The sequence below is a fragment of the Lagenorhynchus albirostris genome, chromosome 10 (assembly GCF_949774975.1).
Source record: "Lagenorhynchus albirostris chromosome 10, mLagAlb1.1, whole genome shotgun sequence".
NCBI classification, from domain to species: Eukaryota; Metazoa; Chordata; class Mammalia; order Artiodactyla; family Delphinidae; genus Lagenorhynchus; species Lagenorhynchus albirostris.
The window spans coordinates 47,125,164-47,141,252 of record NC_083104.1 but is presented as its reverse complement, the minus strand read 5'-3'; the positions used below and the strand labels follow the sequence as shown (position 1 = coordinate 47,141,252).

Below are 16,089 nucleotides of genomic sequence, written 5' to 3'. Positions count from 1 at the left end.
ATCATGAAAGGAAAACTGAAAGGAAACCAAAATGTAAAACATTACGGATGGGGCTTCCCTGGTGGCGCAGTAGTTGGGAGTCCGCCTGCCAGTGCAGGGGACACGGGTTCGAGCCCTGGTCTGGGAAGATCCCACATGCTGCTGAGCAACTAAGCCCATGCGCCACCACTACTGAGCCTGCACTCTAGAGCCCGCGAGCCACAACTACTGAAGCCTGCAGGCCTACAGCCCATGCTCCGCAACAAGAGAAGCCACTGCAGTGAAAGGCCTGTGTACTGCAGCAAGGAGTGGCCTCTGCTTGCCGCAACTAGAGAAAGCCCGCGCACAGCAAGGAAGACCCAGTGCAGCCTAAAAAATAAATAACTAAATAAAATCTATATAAAAAAAACTGTGGATGAAACACAGCTCTAACTACATATACAAAAGAGAATAAAAGAACTTTACAGGGCTTCCCTGGTGGCGCAGTGGTTGAGAGTCCACCTGCCGATGCAGGGGACACGGGTTCATGCCCTGATCCAGGAAGATCCCACGTGCCGCGGAGCAGCTGGGCCCGTGAGCCATGGCCACTGAGCCTGCGCGTCCGGAGCCTGTGCTCTGCAACGGGAGAGGCTACAACAGTGAGAGGCCTGCGCACCGCCAAAAAAAAAAACAAAAAACAAAAAAAACTTTACAGAATACTAGGTGCAGCTTTATGCCACTCTCTGACAGTCCAGTAGAAAGGATGATTTCCAGATAGAGCTCACCAAAAGTTACAAAGAGGTAGAAACTTAAAGAGGGCAGTAATTGAAGAAATCAAAATGTTGCTAAAGATTTATGCTTCTTGGGGTGGGGCAGGACAAAAAAAAAACGACTTTTCCCTCTCAATTCCCTCATCCCCCAAAATGGATCAAGCCCAGTTATTTTTACTGTTCAAAGAATAATTCCCACGTTATTCAAGCTCTTCCAGAGTAATTAAAGAAAAACAAATACATTTTGCAAGGCAGGCAAAACCTTATTAGTAAATTCAACTTGGTTCTGTACTTAAAACATTAACAAATGGATTCTATTCCAGGAATGCAAGGAAATTTCAATTATCTAGAAACTTGCTCCCCCTAAAATTACAAAAATAAAGGACATTATCCATGAAATTACAGATTTTTTTTAAAAAAATGGTAGAACTTAAAAACCATAACAAAAACTCAAAGTACAAAACAATAATAATAATTATAGGGTATAGTATGTGCCAAGCACTGTTTTAAGTGCCTTACACTTATGAACTAATTTAACCCTCACAGCCCTGAGGTAGCTCCATTTTATATATGGAAGAGCTAGACACAAGGAAACTAAATGACTTACTCAGGATCACACATGTAAGAAAGTAAGGAGTCAGGATTTGAACCTCGAGTACCAGGCACAAAAATCTATTCTCTTAACTACTGTATTATATTGCTGCTTCTAAAAATAGGAATAGGGACTTCCCTGGTGGTCCAGTGGTTTAGACTCCGAGCTTCAGATGCAGGGGATGTGGGTTTGATCGTTGGTCAGGGAACTAAGATGCTGCATGTTGTGCAGAATGGCCAAAACAAAGAAAAAAATAGGAAAAGAAGGAAACTTCCTAAACCCAATAGAATATTTATCAGAAACCAACAATGAAGTAAAACAATAGGGAGACTTCCAGGGGTACATGTAGAAGATATCAATGAGGGCTTTATATGAGATATCCTATGAAGAGATGTCACTTCTATCTTTAGAAGCTTCTAGTCTGGTGGGGATGGGGGGAGGGGAGATTGTGTCCAATTTAAGGATGATTCAATTACAGAGCTGAGTTTTCAAAAGGTATTTATTAAACAACTACCATATGAAAATTATTATCTATATACTAAAAGAAATAGATACTATACCCAACCTCAAAGAGCCTATAAGTTGGTATGAACACATATGCATTAAATACAGAATAATTTACAACACAATTTAACAACAGTTGTACACATAGCACCAGCTAAGTCAAAGCACTGAGGTCCAACGAATAGCAGTTTAAGATGAATGAAGACGTATTTGAAGAAGAAAGTCTTTCAGAGATGAGTTGGATCTGGCAGGTTCTGAGGGACACATATTAGCAAAAGAAAAGAAAAAAGATTTTCTAGACAGGGAACATAAGTGATGAGGGACTATATTAGAAGTTCAAAAAGTAGAATAAGGAGGGCCACAGCCAAGAGAAAGAAAGAATGAGTCAGTACCTTGGAGAATGACTTTATGTAAATGGTAAAACGGAGGAAGTGGAACTCAATAAGGAAATACCTCTGTCCTTGAGAAGTACATGTTCTGATTTTGGGACACCTAAATAAAAAATGAGATAGATTTTTAAACAGATGAAATAAAAGAAAGAAGGAAAGAAATCTACAAGCACATGAAATGTGTAGTCCTTAGTGAGGAAGGACCATACTGTTACTCCCACTCTCCCACCTTCCTGACCACCAGAGAGCATTTAGGGAATGATCCACTTTGATTAGTGGTTCCAAGAGGAGACCAGGGTGAGCATACTTCTTCTATAGAAACCTTAACTCAGAGTTCCTTGCTGTCTTAGAGAATCACATCTTAAAAAACAGACCGAGCCAGACCTGACTGCTTTTCTCCAGTGTGAGTTCGCTGGTGGTGATTGAAAGTAGAACGCTGACTGAAGGCTTTCCCACATTCAATACATTCATAGGGTTTCTCTCCAGTGTGAACTCTCTGATGCACAATGAGCTGTGAGCTGTCACCAAAAGCCTTCTCACAATCTTTGCACTTATAGGGTTTCTCCCCAGTATGAGTTCTCTGATGTACCATAAGACTGGAGCTATAACTGAAGACCTTCCCACATTCATTACATTCATAAGGTTTCTCACCAGTGTGAATTCTCTGGTGTATAATAAGATGTGAGTTTTGATTGAAGGATTTTCCACACTCTTTGCATTTATAGGGCTTTTCACCCGTGTGAAGTCTCTGATGTCGAATGAGACATTTACTCAGACTGAATGCCTTACCACACTCATTACATTCAAAAGGTTTTTCTCCAGTATGAATTCGCTCATGGTCAACAAGTTGAGAGTTCTGATTGAAGGCTTTCCCACACTCACTGCATTTGAATGGTTTTTCCCCAGTGTGGAGGCTCTGATGTCGAATAAGACATTTACTTCGACTAAAGGCCTTGCCACATTCATTACACTCATAAGGCTTCTCCCCAGTGTGGATTCTCTGATGGTCAATAAGATTTCTGTTGGAACAGAAAGCTTTCCCACACTCATTACACTTGTAAGGTTTCTCACCACTGTGAAGCACCTGATGGTGGACAAGGCTTTTACTCCGAATGAAGGCCTCCCCACACTCATTGCATTCATAGGGTTTCTCCCCAGTATGGGTTCTCTGGTGGTCAATGAGTTGAGAACTCTGAGTGAAAGCTTTTGCACATTCGTTACATTTATATGATTTCTCCCCATTATGGAGTCTGTGGTGTTGAATGAGATGGGAGCTGTGGCGATAGGTCTTTCCACAATCACTGCATTCATACGGCTTTTCCCCCGTATGGATTCTGAGATGGACTATGAGCTGAGAGGTCTGCCTGAAGGTCTTGCCACACTCATTGCACTCATAGGGTTTCTCTCCAGTGTGGATTCTCTGATGCCCAATGAGGTGAGAACTCCGATTAAAAGCTTTGCCACATTCATCACAGTGATAGAATTTCTGTCCCTTCAGAATTTCCTTATGTTCTGCAGGACTTGAGGACAGATCTGGATGTTCCTCAAGTTCCTTATATACATCACATTCATCTTTTGTGCATTTATTTTTAACCTCCTGTGTTATTTCCAAGAAATCACTCTTCAGTCTGCTCCCTTGTTTGCCTGAGGGTTGAACTTCTAGCTTCTCTAAAGCCTCTTCACAGGCATCTCCAGCTTCTGGTCCTCCAGGAATCACTCCATAGAGTACTCCTGAGGTCCTATCAGATGACCCCATTTCTTCAGAAATTTCCTGCTTTGGAGGCAACTCTGAACTCTCCATCCTGTTCTCACCTGCTGCCAAAAGAAAGAAGAAAACAACTGTTACTCACTCTTACCCTACTGAGGAAATGAACTATCAGGAACCTATGTACCTAAAAAAAAAATTCATATTATGGGTAAGGAATGAGGAGACACATTGAGAACTGGAGAGAAAATGAGAAAACAGCTCAAATTTCTCTTCATGGACAGAAAAACAATGAGGGGAAGCTGGTCAGTGGAGGAAGGCAGAAGAAGAGCTATCAGGACAGAGGGATGCTGAGCCAGGTGAACAGGCCAGTTGAAAGGCAAGAGACCAGACTGTAAAGCATGGTGTGATCTTCCAGAAGTCACTTAGATGCGACGTCTCCTTAGTAAAATGATGAACTCTAAGGTCCTTTCCAACCATGACATTGTATGGTTCCACACTTCTCAGCAAAGATGTTGGGGAGAGAAAGTGGTGGCAAATACCTCAAATCAAATATGAGAAACAATGTGGGCAAACCTGAGAGTAGAAGGGAAATTTATATTATGAGGATATGATTAGGAAAAAGTGTATATAAAGGAGTGATTCTGGTGTAGCAGGACAATGACAAGATTTGGAGAAGCCATGGGTAGAGAAATACTGGGGAAAAGTATTGAAGGGGAAAGCAAAGCTATAAAATTGGGCACCTACTAGTCCCTGGAGCACTGACTGGTAAGTACAATACTGCACTCCTATAAAAACTAGGAATGGGGCTTCCCTGGTGGCGCAGTGGTTAAGAATCCGCCTGACAATGCAGGGGACATGGGTTTGAGCCCTGGTCCGGGAAGATCCCACATGCCATGGAGCAGCTAAGCCCGTGCACCACAACTACTGAAGCCCACGTGCCACAACTACTGAAGCCTGTGCACCTAGGTCCCGTGCTCCGTAACAAGAGAAGTCATCACAATGAGAAGCCCGTGCGCCACAACAAAGAGTAGCCCCCACAAGCTGCAACTAGAGAAAGCCCGCTCGCAGCAACTAAGACCCAACACACACAAAAATAAATAAATAAATAAATAAATAAAACTAATGGGGGACTTCCCTGGCAGTCCAGTGCTTAAGACTTCGCCTTCCAATGCAGGGGGTGCGTGTTTGATCCCTGGTTGGGGAGCTAAGAGCCCACATGCCTCTAGGACAAAAAACCAAATCATAAAACAAAAGCAATACTGTAATAAATTCAATAAAGACTTCAAAAATGATCCACATCAAAAAAAACCCCAAAAAACTAAGAATGGCATCAATAAATTGAAATATAAATCAAACATGTTTTTGGTATCTTGATAATCAGGAATCATAAGGAAAGTGAGCAGTTGAATATTTGCTTTTAAATTCTAGGATTTTTCAGTACAAAAACTGGGAGAAGGCAGAGCAATTATGGTTATAGCTTAACCTAAAAATGTTGGTTCCTTTCAATGACATCTACATCAGGGCTATAAACCTTCATGCTAATTTAGTGTGTGCAAGTTGTAGACGTCTGAATCTCTCACTTCTAAGCCCACCCTCCCCAGAGTAGGCTACTGTCCTAGACCGGTCAAGCCCAGAACCTGCCCTGACAACAGCTCCTTCCAGGAAGCAGCCCTGCCCCAGTCTTTCTGAAGGAGAAGCTGAGGCAACCATGCTTTGTGCCAAACAACCCAGCTCAGCCCATGATGGACAACAGGTGACTGGAACAGGGCCCAGCACTAGACCCAAGTGTGGCTTATCTGTAGATTAATCATCCGCCTCTGTGCAGCAAGGACCAAAGTTCTGCTCAAACAAAGATGTTATTTAATGGCTGAACCACCCTTGGAGCTCCTCTCTACATAAATTCTGAACTGAAGGTAAGACAAGATGAAGGAAATTACAAGTAGAAACCCAAGCTGAAATGATGCATGGAGAGAAGGCAAGCCATCGGGAGCCAAAGCAAGCAGAACGTGTGAGGAAACAGAAAGTATGACTAAAAAGGAGCTCTGACAAAAGATTCAAGTGAAGAGAATGGGTATCAGAGGGAGGAGAAAACAGATACACAGAGCACAGCTGTCTTACGACACTGGTGTAAAAATTCTTTCACTTTTGCTGCTGTGGCTCCCAGGCTCCCAAGTCCCTACAAAGCTTTGTTTCCCGAAGTCTGGTCTAGCTGTCAGTTTGTTCTAGGTTTCCATTCCTTTAGTCTTATTGTAAGTAACTTAGCTCACTGCTTACAACTGAGTGGCTTTCTATTCCTTCCAACTACAAACTCTAACTAAACCAGCCCAGTTCAATTAATAAGAAAGTAAAAAGAATGTTAATAACAGTTAAAGTGGATGATGATGTAGAGGGATTCATTATACTATTCTCTCCACTTTGTCTCTTTATATTTTCATAATAAAAAGTTAAAAAAAGAAAAAGAATATAGCAAAGAATATGTAAAGAAGGCTGACTCTAAGTTACTGGGTAACAGAGTCATTACCCAATGAAGCCAGGCTGCAGCAATTTTCTGGCACGATGTTCCGGTACAGGGCTGCTTTCTGGCTGAGAGCTGGACCTTTCCACTTCTTCTGAGTATAGTCCACAGACAGGAACTCGAACTCTGCAGCCTCCTGGAATGACAAGCTTCTATTGCTCAGGGACATTCCCAGCCTGGAAAGCAGTCATTAGGGGCACCAAGAGGACAGGGTCGGGGAACCTGGTGGTAAAATGGGGGGGGGGGGGCGGGGGGAGGGAATCTGGGAAAGACAGATTAAAAGGGGGAATTCCCTGGTGGTCCAGTGGTTAAGACTCAGTGCTTTCACTGTCATGGGCCCGGGTTCAATCCCTGGTTGGGGAACTATTATAAGATCCCACAAGCTGTGGGGTGCAGCCAAAAAAAAAAAAAAAAGGACAAATCTAGGACAGGACCAGCTCCAGGGGAAGCCACAGGAGCAGACTCAGAATGGGCCAGAGGCCCAGAGATGAGCTCTAGCTATTCCTGGGCCACAGACTTGGAACTCAGGAAGCTCACCTGGGGCCTGACCATCCGGAGCACAGTTGCCGCTGCTTGGTCTCCTACGTTCCCCACTTGGGGAAGGGCAGGCACCGGGGAAGCATGCTGAGCTGAGGGAGGAAAGAAAGCTCTGAGTGGGACCAGCCCTGCTCTTGGCTCCAATGAGGTCTGTATCCCAGCAAGTGGATTCAGGAGAACCCAGGTGGCTCCACACACACGGACCCTCATCCCTGTTCCATAAAGGCATTATCCTTTGTGAGCTGTGAACTTTTCCTGGAGGCAAGAAGGTCCCTGTTCAAACCTAACTGGTGGTTCCTTCCAGCCCTCTCTCTCCCACTCTCGGAAGGAAGCTACACTTCTGACCACCTTCTGTCTCCCGTGGCTTCCCCAGCAGCAGCCTGCCTGGCCTCCCCCCCACCTCTCTGCCCCTCATTCCCTGGCTTCTCTTCCTGCACCTGCCCTCTCATCACGGACACGGCAGGCGTTCAGGCCTCAGAGCTTCCCCTTTCCCTCTCTCAGAGATCTCACGACTCCCAATCTCTGCTCTTAAGCTGTCAGTTCTCTCTGAGACCCATATCACAAGCCTCCAGTTGCCTATTGGACATTTCACTTGGGTGTCCCACAACACCTGAAATTCAGTGTCTAAAGTGCATGTTTCCATCTTCCTTTCCTGACTTAACAAGTTTTCTCAGTGATTCCAAACATCAGCCAAAACCCACTAATTCTCCCTCCTCTCCATTGTCCCATGGATTCTTCGTTCAAATACGTGTCACATCTATCACTTTCCATTCCACTCAAACCCACTCAGGCAATTAGTGCCTCACATCTGTTCTACACTAGCCTCCTAGTGAGGCTCCCGGTCACTGGTCTCCACACTCAACCCACAGTGCTCATGTGCCACAGTAATCCTTCTGAAATACTGTTTCTAACGCTTCAATCCCCTGCCCCCAAAATCTTCCTGGCCTCCATCCAAAGGCCCTGCACAAGCAGACCTCAGGCTCCCAAATAAGTCCTTCCTGACCTGACCTCAATGGGGTCCAAGGAACTCCCACTTAGCGAGTGTCTTTGCTCCAGCCCTCCATGATCTCGCTCACCGTTTACAATGTCCACATGGCTCATTCGTGACGGCATCAAATGCCTGCGGACAGATATCACTCACATGTACCTTATGAGGCTGCCTCTTCTTGCACTTAGGACTGACTCTCTGCCAACTAGATAACAAGCTCTTTGGAAGCAGTGCCGGTGTACTACATCTCTCTGGTCCTCAACAGTGCCTTTGCCATGAAACGTGCTTGACAAAAATGTGCTAAATACACGAATGACTGGAGAATAAGCAAAAGGAACAAAGTCACTAGGGAAGGAAGACACAGGGCAGGGCAATAAGGGACTCCAATGGGGTGGGAGATGGGGAGATGAAGGAAAGGAGACTCCGAAAGAGAGAAAGGAGGAATGACTTAAGGCCAAAGCGGGTGGAGTGAGTACCAGAGTGCCCACTGGGGAGGTGGTGGTGTGCCCCAGGGTCACCAGGAGTCTCCAGGTGGGCTCCGGGTGCCGAACCCTCACTGAGGAGTGAGGTAGGAGGAGATTCCTCTGTTGCACCCAAGGCTGTCATCTCCAAATGCATTTCCTGTTCCTGTGCTGGAGCTGAAACCTAGAGACAAGGAAATAAAATTGGGTCCAAAAGAGCATCCTTGAAGGTACAGAACCCAAAACCTCTAAGAAGCACCCCCACGAGAGAAAGCCAGGGAAAGAAGAGCCAGAGGGTCCTTCTAGCCCCACCAGTAAGCCAACTGGGGCAAAAATGCCAAAGCAGGATCTACAGCTTACAATCCTATTTGCTATCCCTCTGTTGACCCTTTCGGTAGGAGCTTCAAGACCAGATTATATAACCATTTCCACTCTGTGTCAGTGCTTCAGACACACATTTGCTTATGAAGAACCCCCTGGAAAAAGGAGTTAGGAAAGTAATTCAGTACACTCCCTAGGGCCTCAGCCTACAGAATAGATCAATCAGAAGTACCAAGGAAGTAAAAAGTGACAGGTGTTATGTACCTGTATGTGCACAAGTAATGCTACTGAGGCTGACAGCTGGAGCAATACCCCAGAACAGCAGCTGACAAACCTCAGCTTTTCCAACTTCTCTCAGCAAAAGTGTCTCCTCTTCAGAGAAGCCATCCCTGATCACACTGACAAAGCAAGGATAGTCACACTCTCTCAAATTACCTGGTTATGTTTTCTAGAGCATACATTAGTCTTTAAATTATCTTATTTATACCTTTATTGTCTATTTCTCTGCCAATGAAGTATAAGCGTTTTGAGGGTGAGCACTCTGTCTTGGTCACTAGCTCCTAGAACAATGCTTAGCCCAATGGTGGTGTTCAATTAATATTTGCTGACTGACTTCCTCTCAATATTTTGCTAAGAGTTATCTGCAAACTTGGTTTTCAATATGTACTACCTCTCCCCAAAAATTTATACAAAAAGTCAAACAGAAAAAAAAAATTTAAAAAGAAAAGTCAAATAGGATCACATAACACCAATCTTTAGAGACCTCGAGAATATCTCAGAGCACAGACCTTTTATTTTCTAACCCTTGCTTGTTGTCATCAAATCAGTTCCTCACAATCTCATGGTTACTACTTGTACCAGCATTTGGAGCAGAAAATCTAAAACATTATCTAAGTAAATCACTTTTTTTTTTTTTTTTTTTTGCGGTACGCGGGCCTCTCATTGTTGTGGCCTCTGCCGTTGCGGAGCACAGGCTCCGGACGCGCAGGCTCAGTGGCCATGGCTCACGGGCCCAGCCGCTCCGCGGTATGTGGGATCTTCCCGGACCGGGGCACGAACCCGTGTCCCCTGCATCGGCAGGCGGACTCTCAACCACTGCGCCACCAGGGAAGCCCAATAAATCACTTTTTAAAAATTGAAATATAGTTGATTTACAATGTTGTGTTAGTTTCAGGTGTACAGCAAAGCAATTCAGTTATACATACACATATATTCATTCTTTTCCAGATTCTTTTCCCTTATAGGTTATTAAAGAATATTGAGCAGAGTTCCCTGTCCTATACAGTAGGTCCTTGTTGATTATCTTAAATAAATCACATTTATAAGCTCATTCACTCTGGCATATACATAGCAGAGCATAACGTGAAAATAACTTCTCCTTCAACAAAACACATGGATTTGCCCTACTGGGTTACATCTGCTGAGAAGTTAGGGGGCTCTCTCCTTTAGTGTATATCTCTCCAATGGAATGGTAGGTCCAAGAGGCTCCCTGCAGTCTGAGGTTCCCCAGCTCTCCCATGGATGGTTCTTATAAATGGGACTTAGAGCTCTTAAATACAGCAGCTGTGGGTACTGGCAGAAGATAGAACTTAACTGCACTGTGATAACACAACCTTGTAATTCACTGACAATTAAATCCTGATAAAGTTCCTATTCATTACCTAGGACTCATAAGTGTCTTCTCCTCGCAGGCCATGAAAACCCCATTCCAATTTTCATTCCAAGATGGCATTCCACAGCAAGACATTAGGGAAAAGGTAGTGGCTTAGAATCTAGGGAGCTGGAAAATCCTGGTTCCCACACACATGGACAAAGGGACTGCTTACTAGCTCTGTCACCTTAGATGAGCCAGTTAACTTCTCCACGTTTGCATCGCTTGTCAAATGGAGATAATGATTACTATCTGCATACCTTGTAAGCCTGCTAGGAGCTCAAATTAAAAAAGATATAAAAGCATTCTGTAAATTCTGCAGCCCAGTAGGGATGCCTCTACCACTCTCTCCAGCCCCAATGTGCACACATGTGCATGCTCACTCCTGCTGATCAGAATGACATTCCTTAATCTCCTCCTGGCGAACTCCCACGAAAACGCCTGTTTTTTCATTTAGTCGTAAAAACATTTTCTGAATCCAGGCTAGGTGAGATAGTCCTGTTCTCATGTCCTTATGTCAGAAAACTTAAGCTGATGACAGTGGCAGAGTAAGAAATGGATTCCAAAGATCCCACTTCTAGGCTAGAGCCATGAGTGTTCAGCTGCCCTGACTGTCAACTGTTAGTCACTCTCTTGGGTTTGTGACTCAGTCACCTTTCTTCTGAGGCTCCCTGGATAAAAGACAGTTTTAATGGAGGCTATATTCTCTTCTGCTTAAGCAAAAGAAGGCGGGAGATAGGGAAATTTTCCTTCTACCCTCCTCACTAAATAGCACTCTAAACATTTCTTCAACCACTTGTCCTTGCCTATGGTTGGGCCTAGCTGCTCTCTAGACCCTACTGATAGTTGATTTATCCCTGTGTTTACTTGTTTAAACAAGGAAATAACGATTGACAATGTATCTGATACTGTCAGAGGGTACTGGCTATTACCTCTGGAAAAAGTCTAGCCCTAGAACTCCAATCAATTGGAATTCATTCCCTAGGCCTAGATATGTAATCAGTTTTGAAAAAGCGCTGAATAAAAATGATGTACTGGGTACTAAGGAAATTTCACTGGTACTGGTTTTCCCTGGTAAAGCACAAAGGAGGAAAAGTAGAGGGGACCCTAATCCATCCTGCTCAGTTACAAGGGAGCAACTGGAGACTCATCAGGAAGAACTGACTCATGCATGGTGTGATGGTCTTTTGATGTCAGTTTAGCTCTAAACTAGGTGTTGCTGTGATGGTATGGTGTACAAGTGATTAAAATTCATAATCAGTTTAAGTAAGGGAGGTTATCTCAGATAATCTGGATGGGCCTGATTCAATCAGTTGCAAGGCCTTAAAATCAGAGCTGAAGTTTCATGAAGAAGGAATTCTCTTTGTGGACAGCAGCTTCAGCCTATGCCTGAGAGTTCTAGCCTGAACTTTCTGACGGCCTACCTTACAAATTTCTGACTTGACCTGTCAACTCCCCCAATGACAGGTCACTTTCTAGCAATATATATATGTATGTATATATATAATTTCCTACTGGTTTTGCTTCTGTGGCTGAACCCTGACTAATACACATAGTCCCTGAACTAGTTAGCTCTGTGATCCTAGAAGCCAGATTTCCCACTGTTATGACACTGCTAACTCTCCAACTTTTCCTTTTGAGTTACCCTGGCTTAAAATTTGAGAGAACCCCAGAAAGTAGGGAAAATCAAAAACAGAATTAAAGAAGCAAAAAGATCCCAGTTGAGTTTGGAAAGCTAGAAAAGAACAAAATGATGATGAGGCCCAGAACTGTTACATCTCATAAGGAACCTAAAAGGCAGGAAAACAGCACAGTAACTTGGAGAAATCCGAGGAAGTAATGAGAACTTCTCAAATGAGGGCCCATGTTATCAGCATACCCTAAGGGCTACTTCTCCCTGACATGCTTCCCTATTCTAACCCGTGTGCGGATCCTCTGCCTGTCAGGAGCACTCTGTGGAGCTCCACGCTGCAGCTAGGTTCACGACACAGCACTTCACAAAGTAATTCACAGAGCGTGGCTGGGATCTGCATTTTTCTTTAAGGCTAGGAGCACAAAACTCTTTCCCCTTTATACATGGCACTGGTTCAGGAATCCCAAAGGCAAACCAGCTTAGGGCCTAGGGAATGGAGAATGTCTATTCTCAGGCTACCCCAAGCAGTATAGAATGGTTCCAGATGCCATTCTAGACTCGGCCGCTCACCTCTCCTGGTCCACTAACGTGTCTTTGGAAATCCTCCACCACAGCCACAGCCTCCTCACCACTCTCAGGGTGATGCAGCTGCACCCAGGTCCTCAGTTCCCCTGGCAGGATGCTCAGGAACTGCTCCAGGACAAGCAGCTCCAGGATCTGCTCCTTGGTGTGCACCTCCGGCATCAGCCACCAGCGGCAGAGCTCCCGGAGCCGGCTCAGCGCCTCCTGCGGCCCAGACATCTCATGATAACATAACTGCCTGAAGTGCAGCCGGAAAATTTCACAGACAGGAGGGTGATTCTTTTGGAGACTGCAGCCCTGTCCCCAGCTCTGGCTCTCTGGCTCCTGTTTCACGGTCAAGCGCCCCTCCTGCCGCTGGAGAACAGCACCCCTGGGGATGAGGCCTGAAGTTCCCCTGCCTTGGGCGGCCATCGTGACACCAAAGAGAAGCTTGTTTCAGTTGTGGTTTGTCCGATTAAAATGATGGTCTGTAATTCAGATCTCAGAAGCTGTTGTCAGAGTTGAGGATGTAGGGTGATGGGAACGTCACCTACAGAAACATCAAGAGAGAAATCAGAGTCCCCAGAGTGCTCAGCCCCAGGCAGATGACAGACCCTCCACAGTTAAAAAGCAAAGCTCTAGAAAAAAGAAAAAGGAGCACAACCAGGGCAGTCTCTCTAAGCATCTCTCCAAGTAACCTCCTTAAAGTTTCAGTGGCTCCCATCACCTACAGGATAAAACCTAAATGTCTATGCCTAGCATCCACAACCTGGCCTGAGGCCTCTATTCTAGCCACACCCCCTACCACTTTCCCCAGGTACCCACCAGGCTAGAAAGACTGCAATGATCTCCAAATGTGAGATATGCAAGCTAATCCAAAAGGCAGATAAAGAAATACTAAGTTGTTATTTAACTATTTAGTGGATGTTTTATAATGTTCACTGAAATTTGTACAACAGTACATACCTTTAACTCACAAATAAACCTATGTTGGAAATGCATGCTCAAAACTCTTCTACTCTACTCTTTTGTAATAGAGATGCACAATAAAGAAAGTTAGCGACTAAAGCTCTAAAGACACAGCTAGAAGCCACACATACTCTTTCTCTGGATTTTTCTGCTTCTGAAACTTTTGACAAACACCTACTTACCTGTCAAGACCCAGAACAAATTCTATTTTTCTCTTGAAGGCATTCCTGATTGCCCCATGCAGGAAGGGGAGCTGGTCACCTCCCTCTCCGTACTTCTCAGTGTAACATTGTATTTTAACTAATTTATGCACAACTCATCACTCACACCCTCCAAACTGCTGGATGGCCACAAAAGAAAAGGAACCCAATGGAGTAAGAAATGCCAGACGCTCTTCTACTCAACCCACTTCCCCTAGGAAGCCTTGCTGATCTCTCCAGGCTTAAGTGTGGTTACTGCCTCAGTGAACCCACAGTACATTTTTCTTCAAACCTCTGCTAGAGCACTTCTCACACTGTGTTTGGGACTTAGACGACTGCCTCCTCTACTTTATGGGAGGACTCAAAGGGCAGAGCTGGTTCCCAGTCATCTTTGTACGTGTGTGTGTACTTGGCATACAGAGGCACATACGTGGGAAGCGAACGAATGATACTGAAGTTGGGGGTGGGGGCGACTTTTATCCAGTTTACATACTGTAATACCCTGAAAATCAGCACCTTAGTGGTAACTAGGGCATCTGTGCTATGCTTCCAATTCACCATGCATCTTGGTACCTTGGGTAAGCTACTCTCTCCAGGGCTCAATTTCTTTAAAAAGACAAAGACAGACTTAAAAATCTGTGAGTCTGCTCTGAAATACATAGAAAGTTCAGGCCATTTTCCTACTTCCCTTACTGCTCCGAATGCTCAGCCCCTCATCTCATCTGGATTTTTGGCTCTCCAAGCTATACTTCACGTCTGAAATTCTGACTGGGTCTGACCCACTTCTGACGCTTCGTACTGTCTTCCAGCGCAAGGCTGGAAAAACGTCTATCTACATTTCGCGTTCGACCAGGCTTCTGCGGCGCCGCTCACCTGGCCACGTCTGCCCTGCTCACCGCTGTACCCGCAGGTGCTGGGCTCGGTGCCAGGCACGGCTGGTCAGGGAACTGGGACAAAGAGGCGGCTCTACATCTGGCGGCTTCTGAGCGTCACGGGGACCGCGCCGCCAGCCGCGGGGGCGAAGAGTGGGTCGGGCTGGCGTAGCCGACCTGGGCTGTGGGCGGCCGCAGCTCCAGCCTAGCGGCCCCGGGCCCCAGCAACACTTCTCCCCCCGCCCCGGGCCCGCTCACCAGGGCACCGCGCCCGCGACTCCCGAACACCAGACGCCGCCGCGGCCGGCGTAAGCGAAAACAATGGCCGGACCGGAAGCGAGAGAGGCCCCACTTCCGGCCCCTCCAGGATCCCGGAAGTCTCGGTTGAGAAAGTGGGCGCCCGCGACCCCGCAGCCACACAGCTGGTGACACCTTGGGCACGGAGATCCCCCTCTCCGGGCCTGGCTGGGGCACAGCGGCGGCAGCGGGGAGGGGGTCTCAACTGAGGCTTCAGGCTGCACACGTGCCGCTCTCAGACCATTCTAGGACTGGGCGACCCTGCCTCACCCCAGCTTTGTCCCTTCCCCTCCTGGTGGCCTTGGGAAAGAAAACCTAACCTCTGAGCCTGTTTTTTCATCTGAAAAATGCAGAGCACAGCGTGTGCCTGACACGGCTGTGAGAGCTGAAAGGGGTAACATAAGGACACTACACAGCAAAAGACCTGACATATCCTGAGCGTGCAGTCAGATATTATTATACTGTATGTGATACCCAGGGCATTTTCACCCAATGTGAGTCTTAATGAAATGAGCAACAGGTATCTCCGTCTTACTAAAGAAGAAATGAGCCCAGAGATTGTGATATTTTGGCCGCAGGTGTGGTTAATCTTTCCTAAAACAGAACAAGCACTCTGGTGTCCAAGGAGAGGCCCCCTAGGGAGGGCCAAGGAGCCAGTAAAAAGTGGGAAGTTATGGAGACAACATAATCTAGATGCAATTGTCTAGTCTAATATCTGGGAGGCAGGTGTTACCCAGGTGGACTTCACCTGGAAGAATGGTTTGCATACAGAAGCATGTGAACAGGTCCCTGCTGCTAAAAGGATTGAGGAGGCTCTGAAGGCACAACCTCCAAAAACGAATGATATATGGGGCTAACGAAAAGCCTCTGCAACTTGAGGCAGTAAAAGGACATATGAAAAAAATATATTCAAGAAAAACTTGAGTTCCAAAGAGAAACAAAGGGCAAAGGATAACATCAGCCACATTTCCAATGGAGTTAACTATGTATCTTATGCATTGGGTTGGCCAAAAGTTTCGCTCGGGTTTTTCCATAACATCTTACGGAAAAACCCTGATGAACTTTTTGGCCAACCCAATATCTTGTTGTAGCCCAGCAAGTAGTTCCTTTACAGGGTCCGAAGTAACAGTAACTTGTGCTGTCCAGGCCATCAGCAATATCCC

The 16,089-nt window shown here is 45.6% G+C and overlaps 1 protein-coding gene across 2 annotated transcripts in view; it reads right to left on the bottom strand.

Annotated features, from left to right (window-relative positions):
* The window catches only part of LOC132527140 (zinc finger protein 660), a 32,468-nt gene extending 17,545 nt beyond the window's left edge, over window positions 1-14,923 (bottom strand). Inside the window, exons 1-6 of one of the 2 annotated variants that reach the window (XM_060162308.1) lie at window positions 14,631-14,923; window positions 12,598-13,138; window positions 8,438-8,606; window positions 6,974-7,065; window positions 6,443-6,572; window positions 2,606-4,028 (exon numbers count right to left, since the gene is read on the bottom strand). In XM_060162308.1, the coding sequence (XP_060018291.1) occupies window positions 2,606-4,028; window positions 6,443-6,572; window positions 6,974-7,065; window positions 8,438-8,606; window positions 12,598-13,020 (2,237 nt within the window). In that variant the 5' untranslated portion in view covers window positions 13,021-13,138; window positions 14,631-14,923. Of the gene's footprint in view, window positions 1-1,801; window positions 4,029-6,442; window positions 6,573-6,973; window positions 7,066-8,437; window positions 8,607-12,597; window positions 13,139-14,630 lie in introns of those variants that run through there. The other variant, XM_060162305.1, reaches the window with a different exon arrangement.
* Between the last annotated feature and the right edge of the window lie 1,166 nt (window positions 14,924-16,089).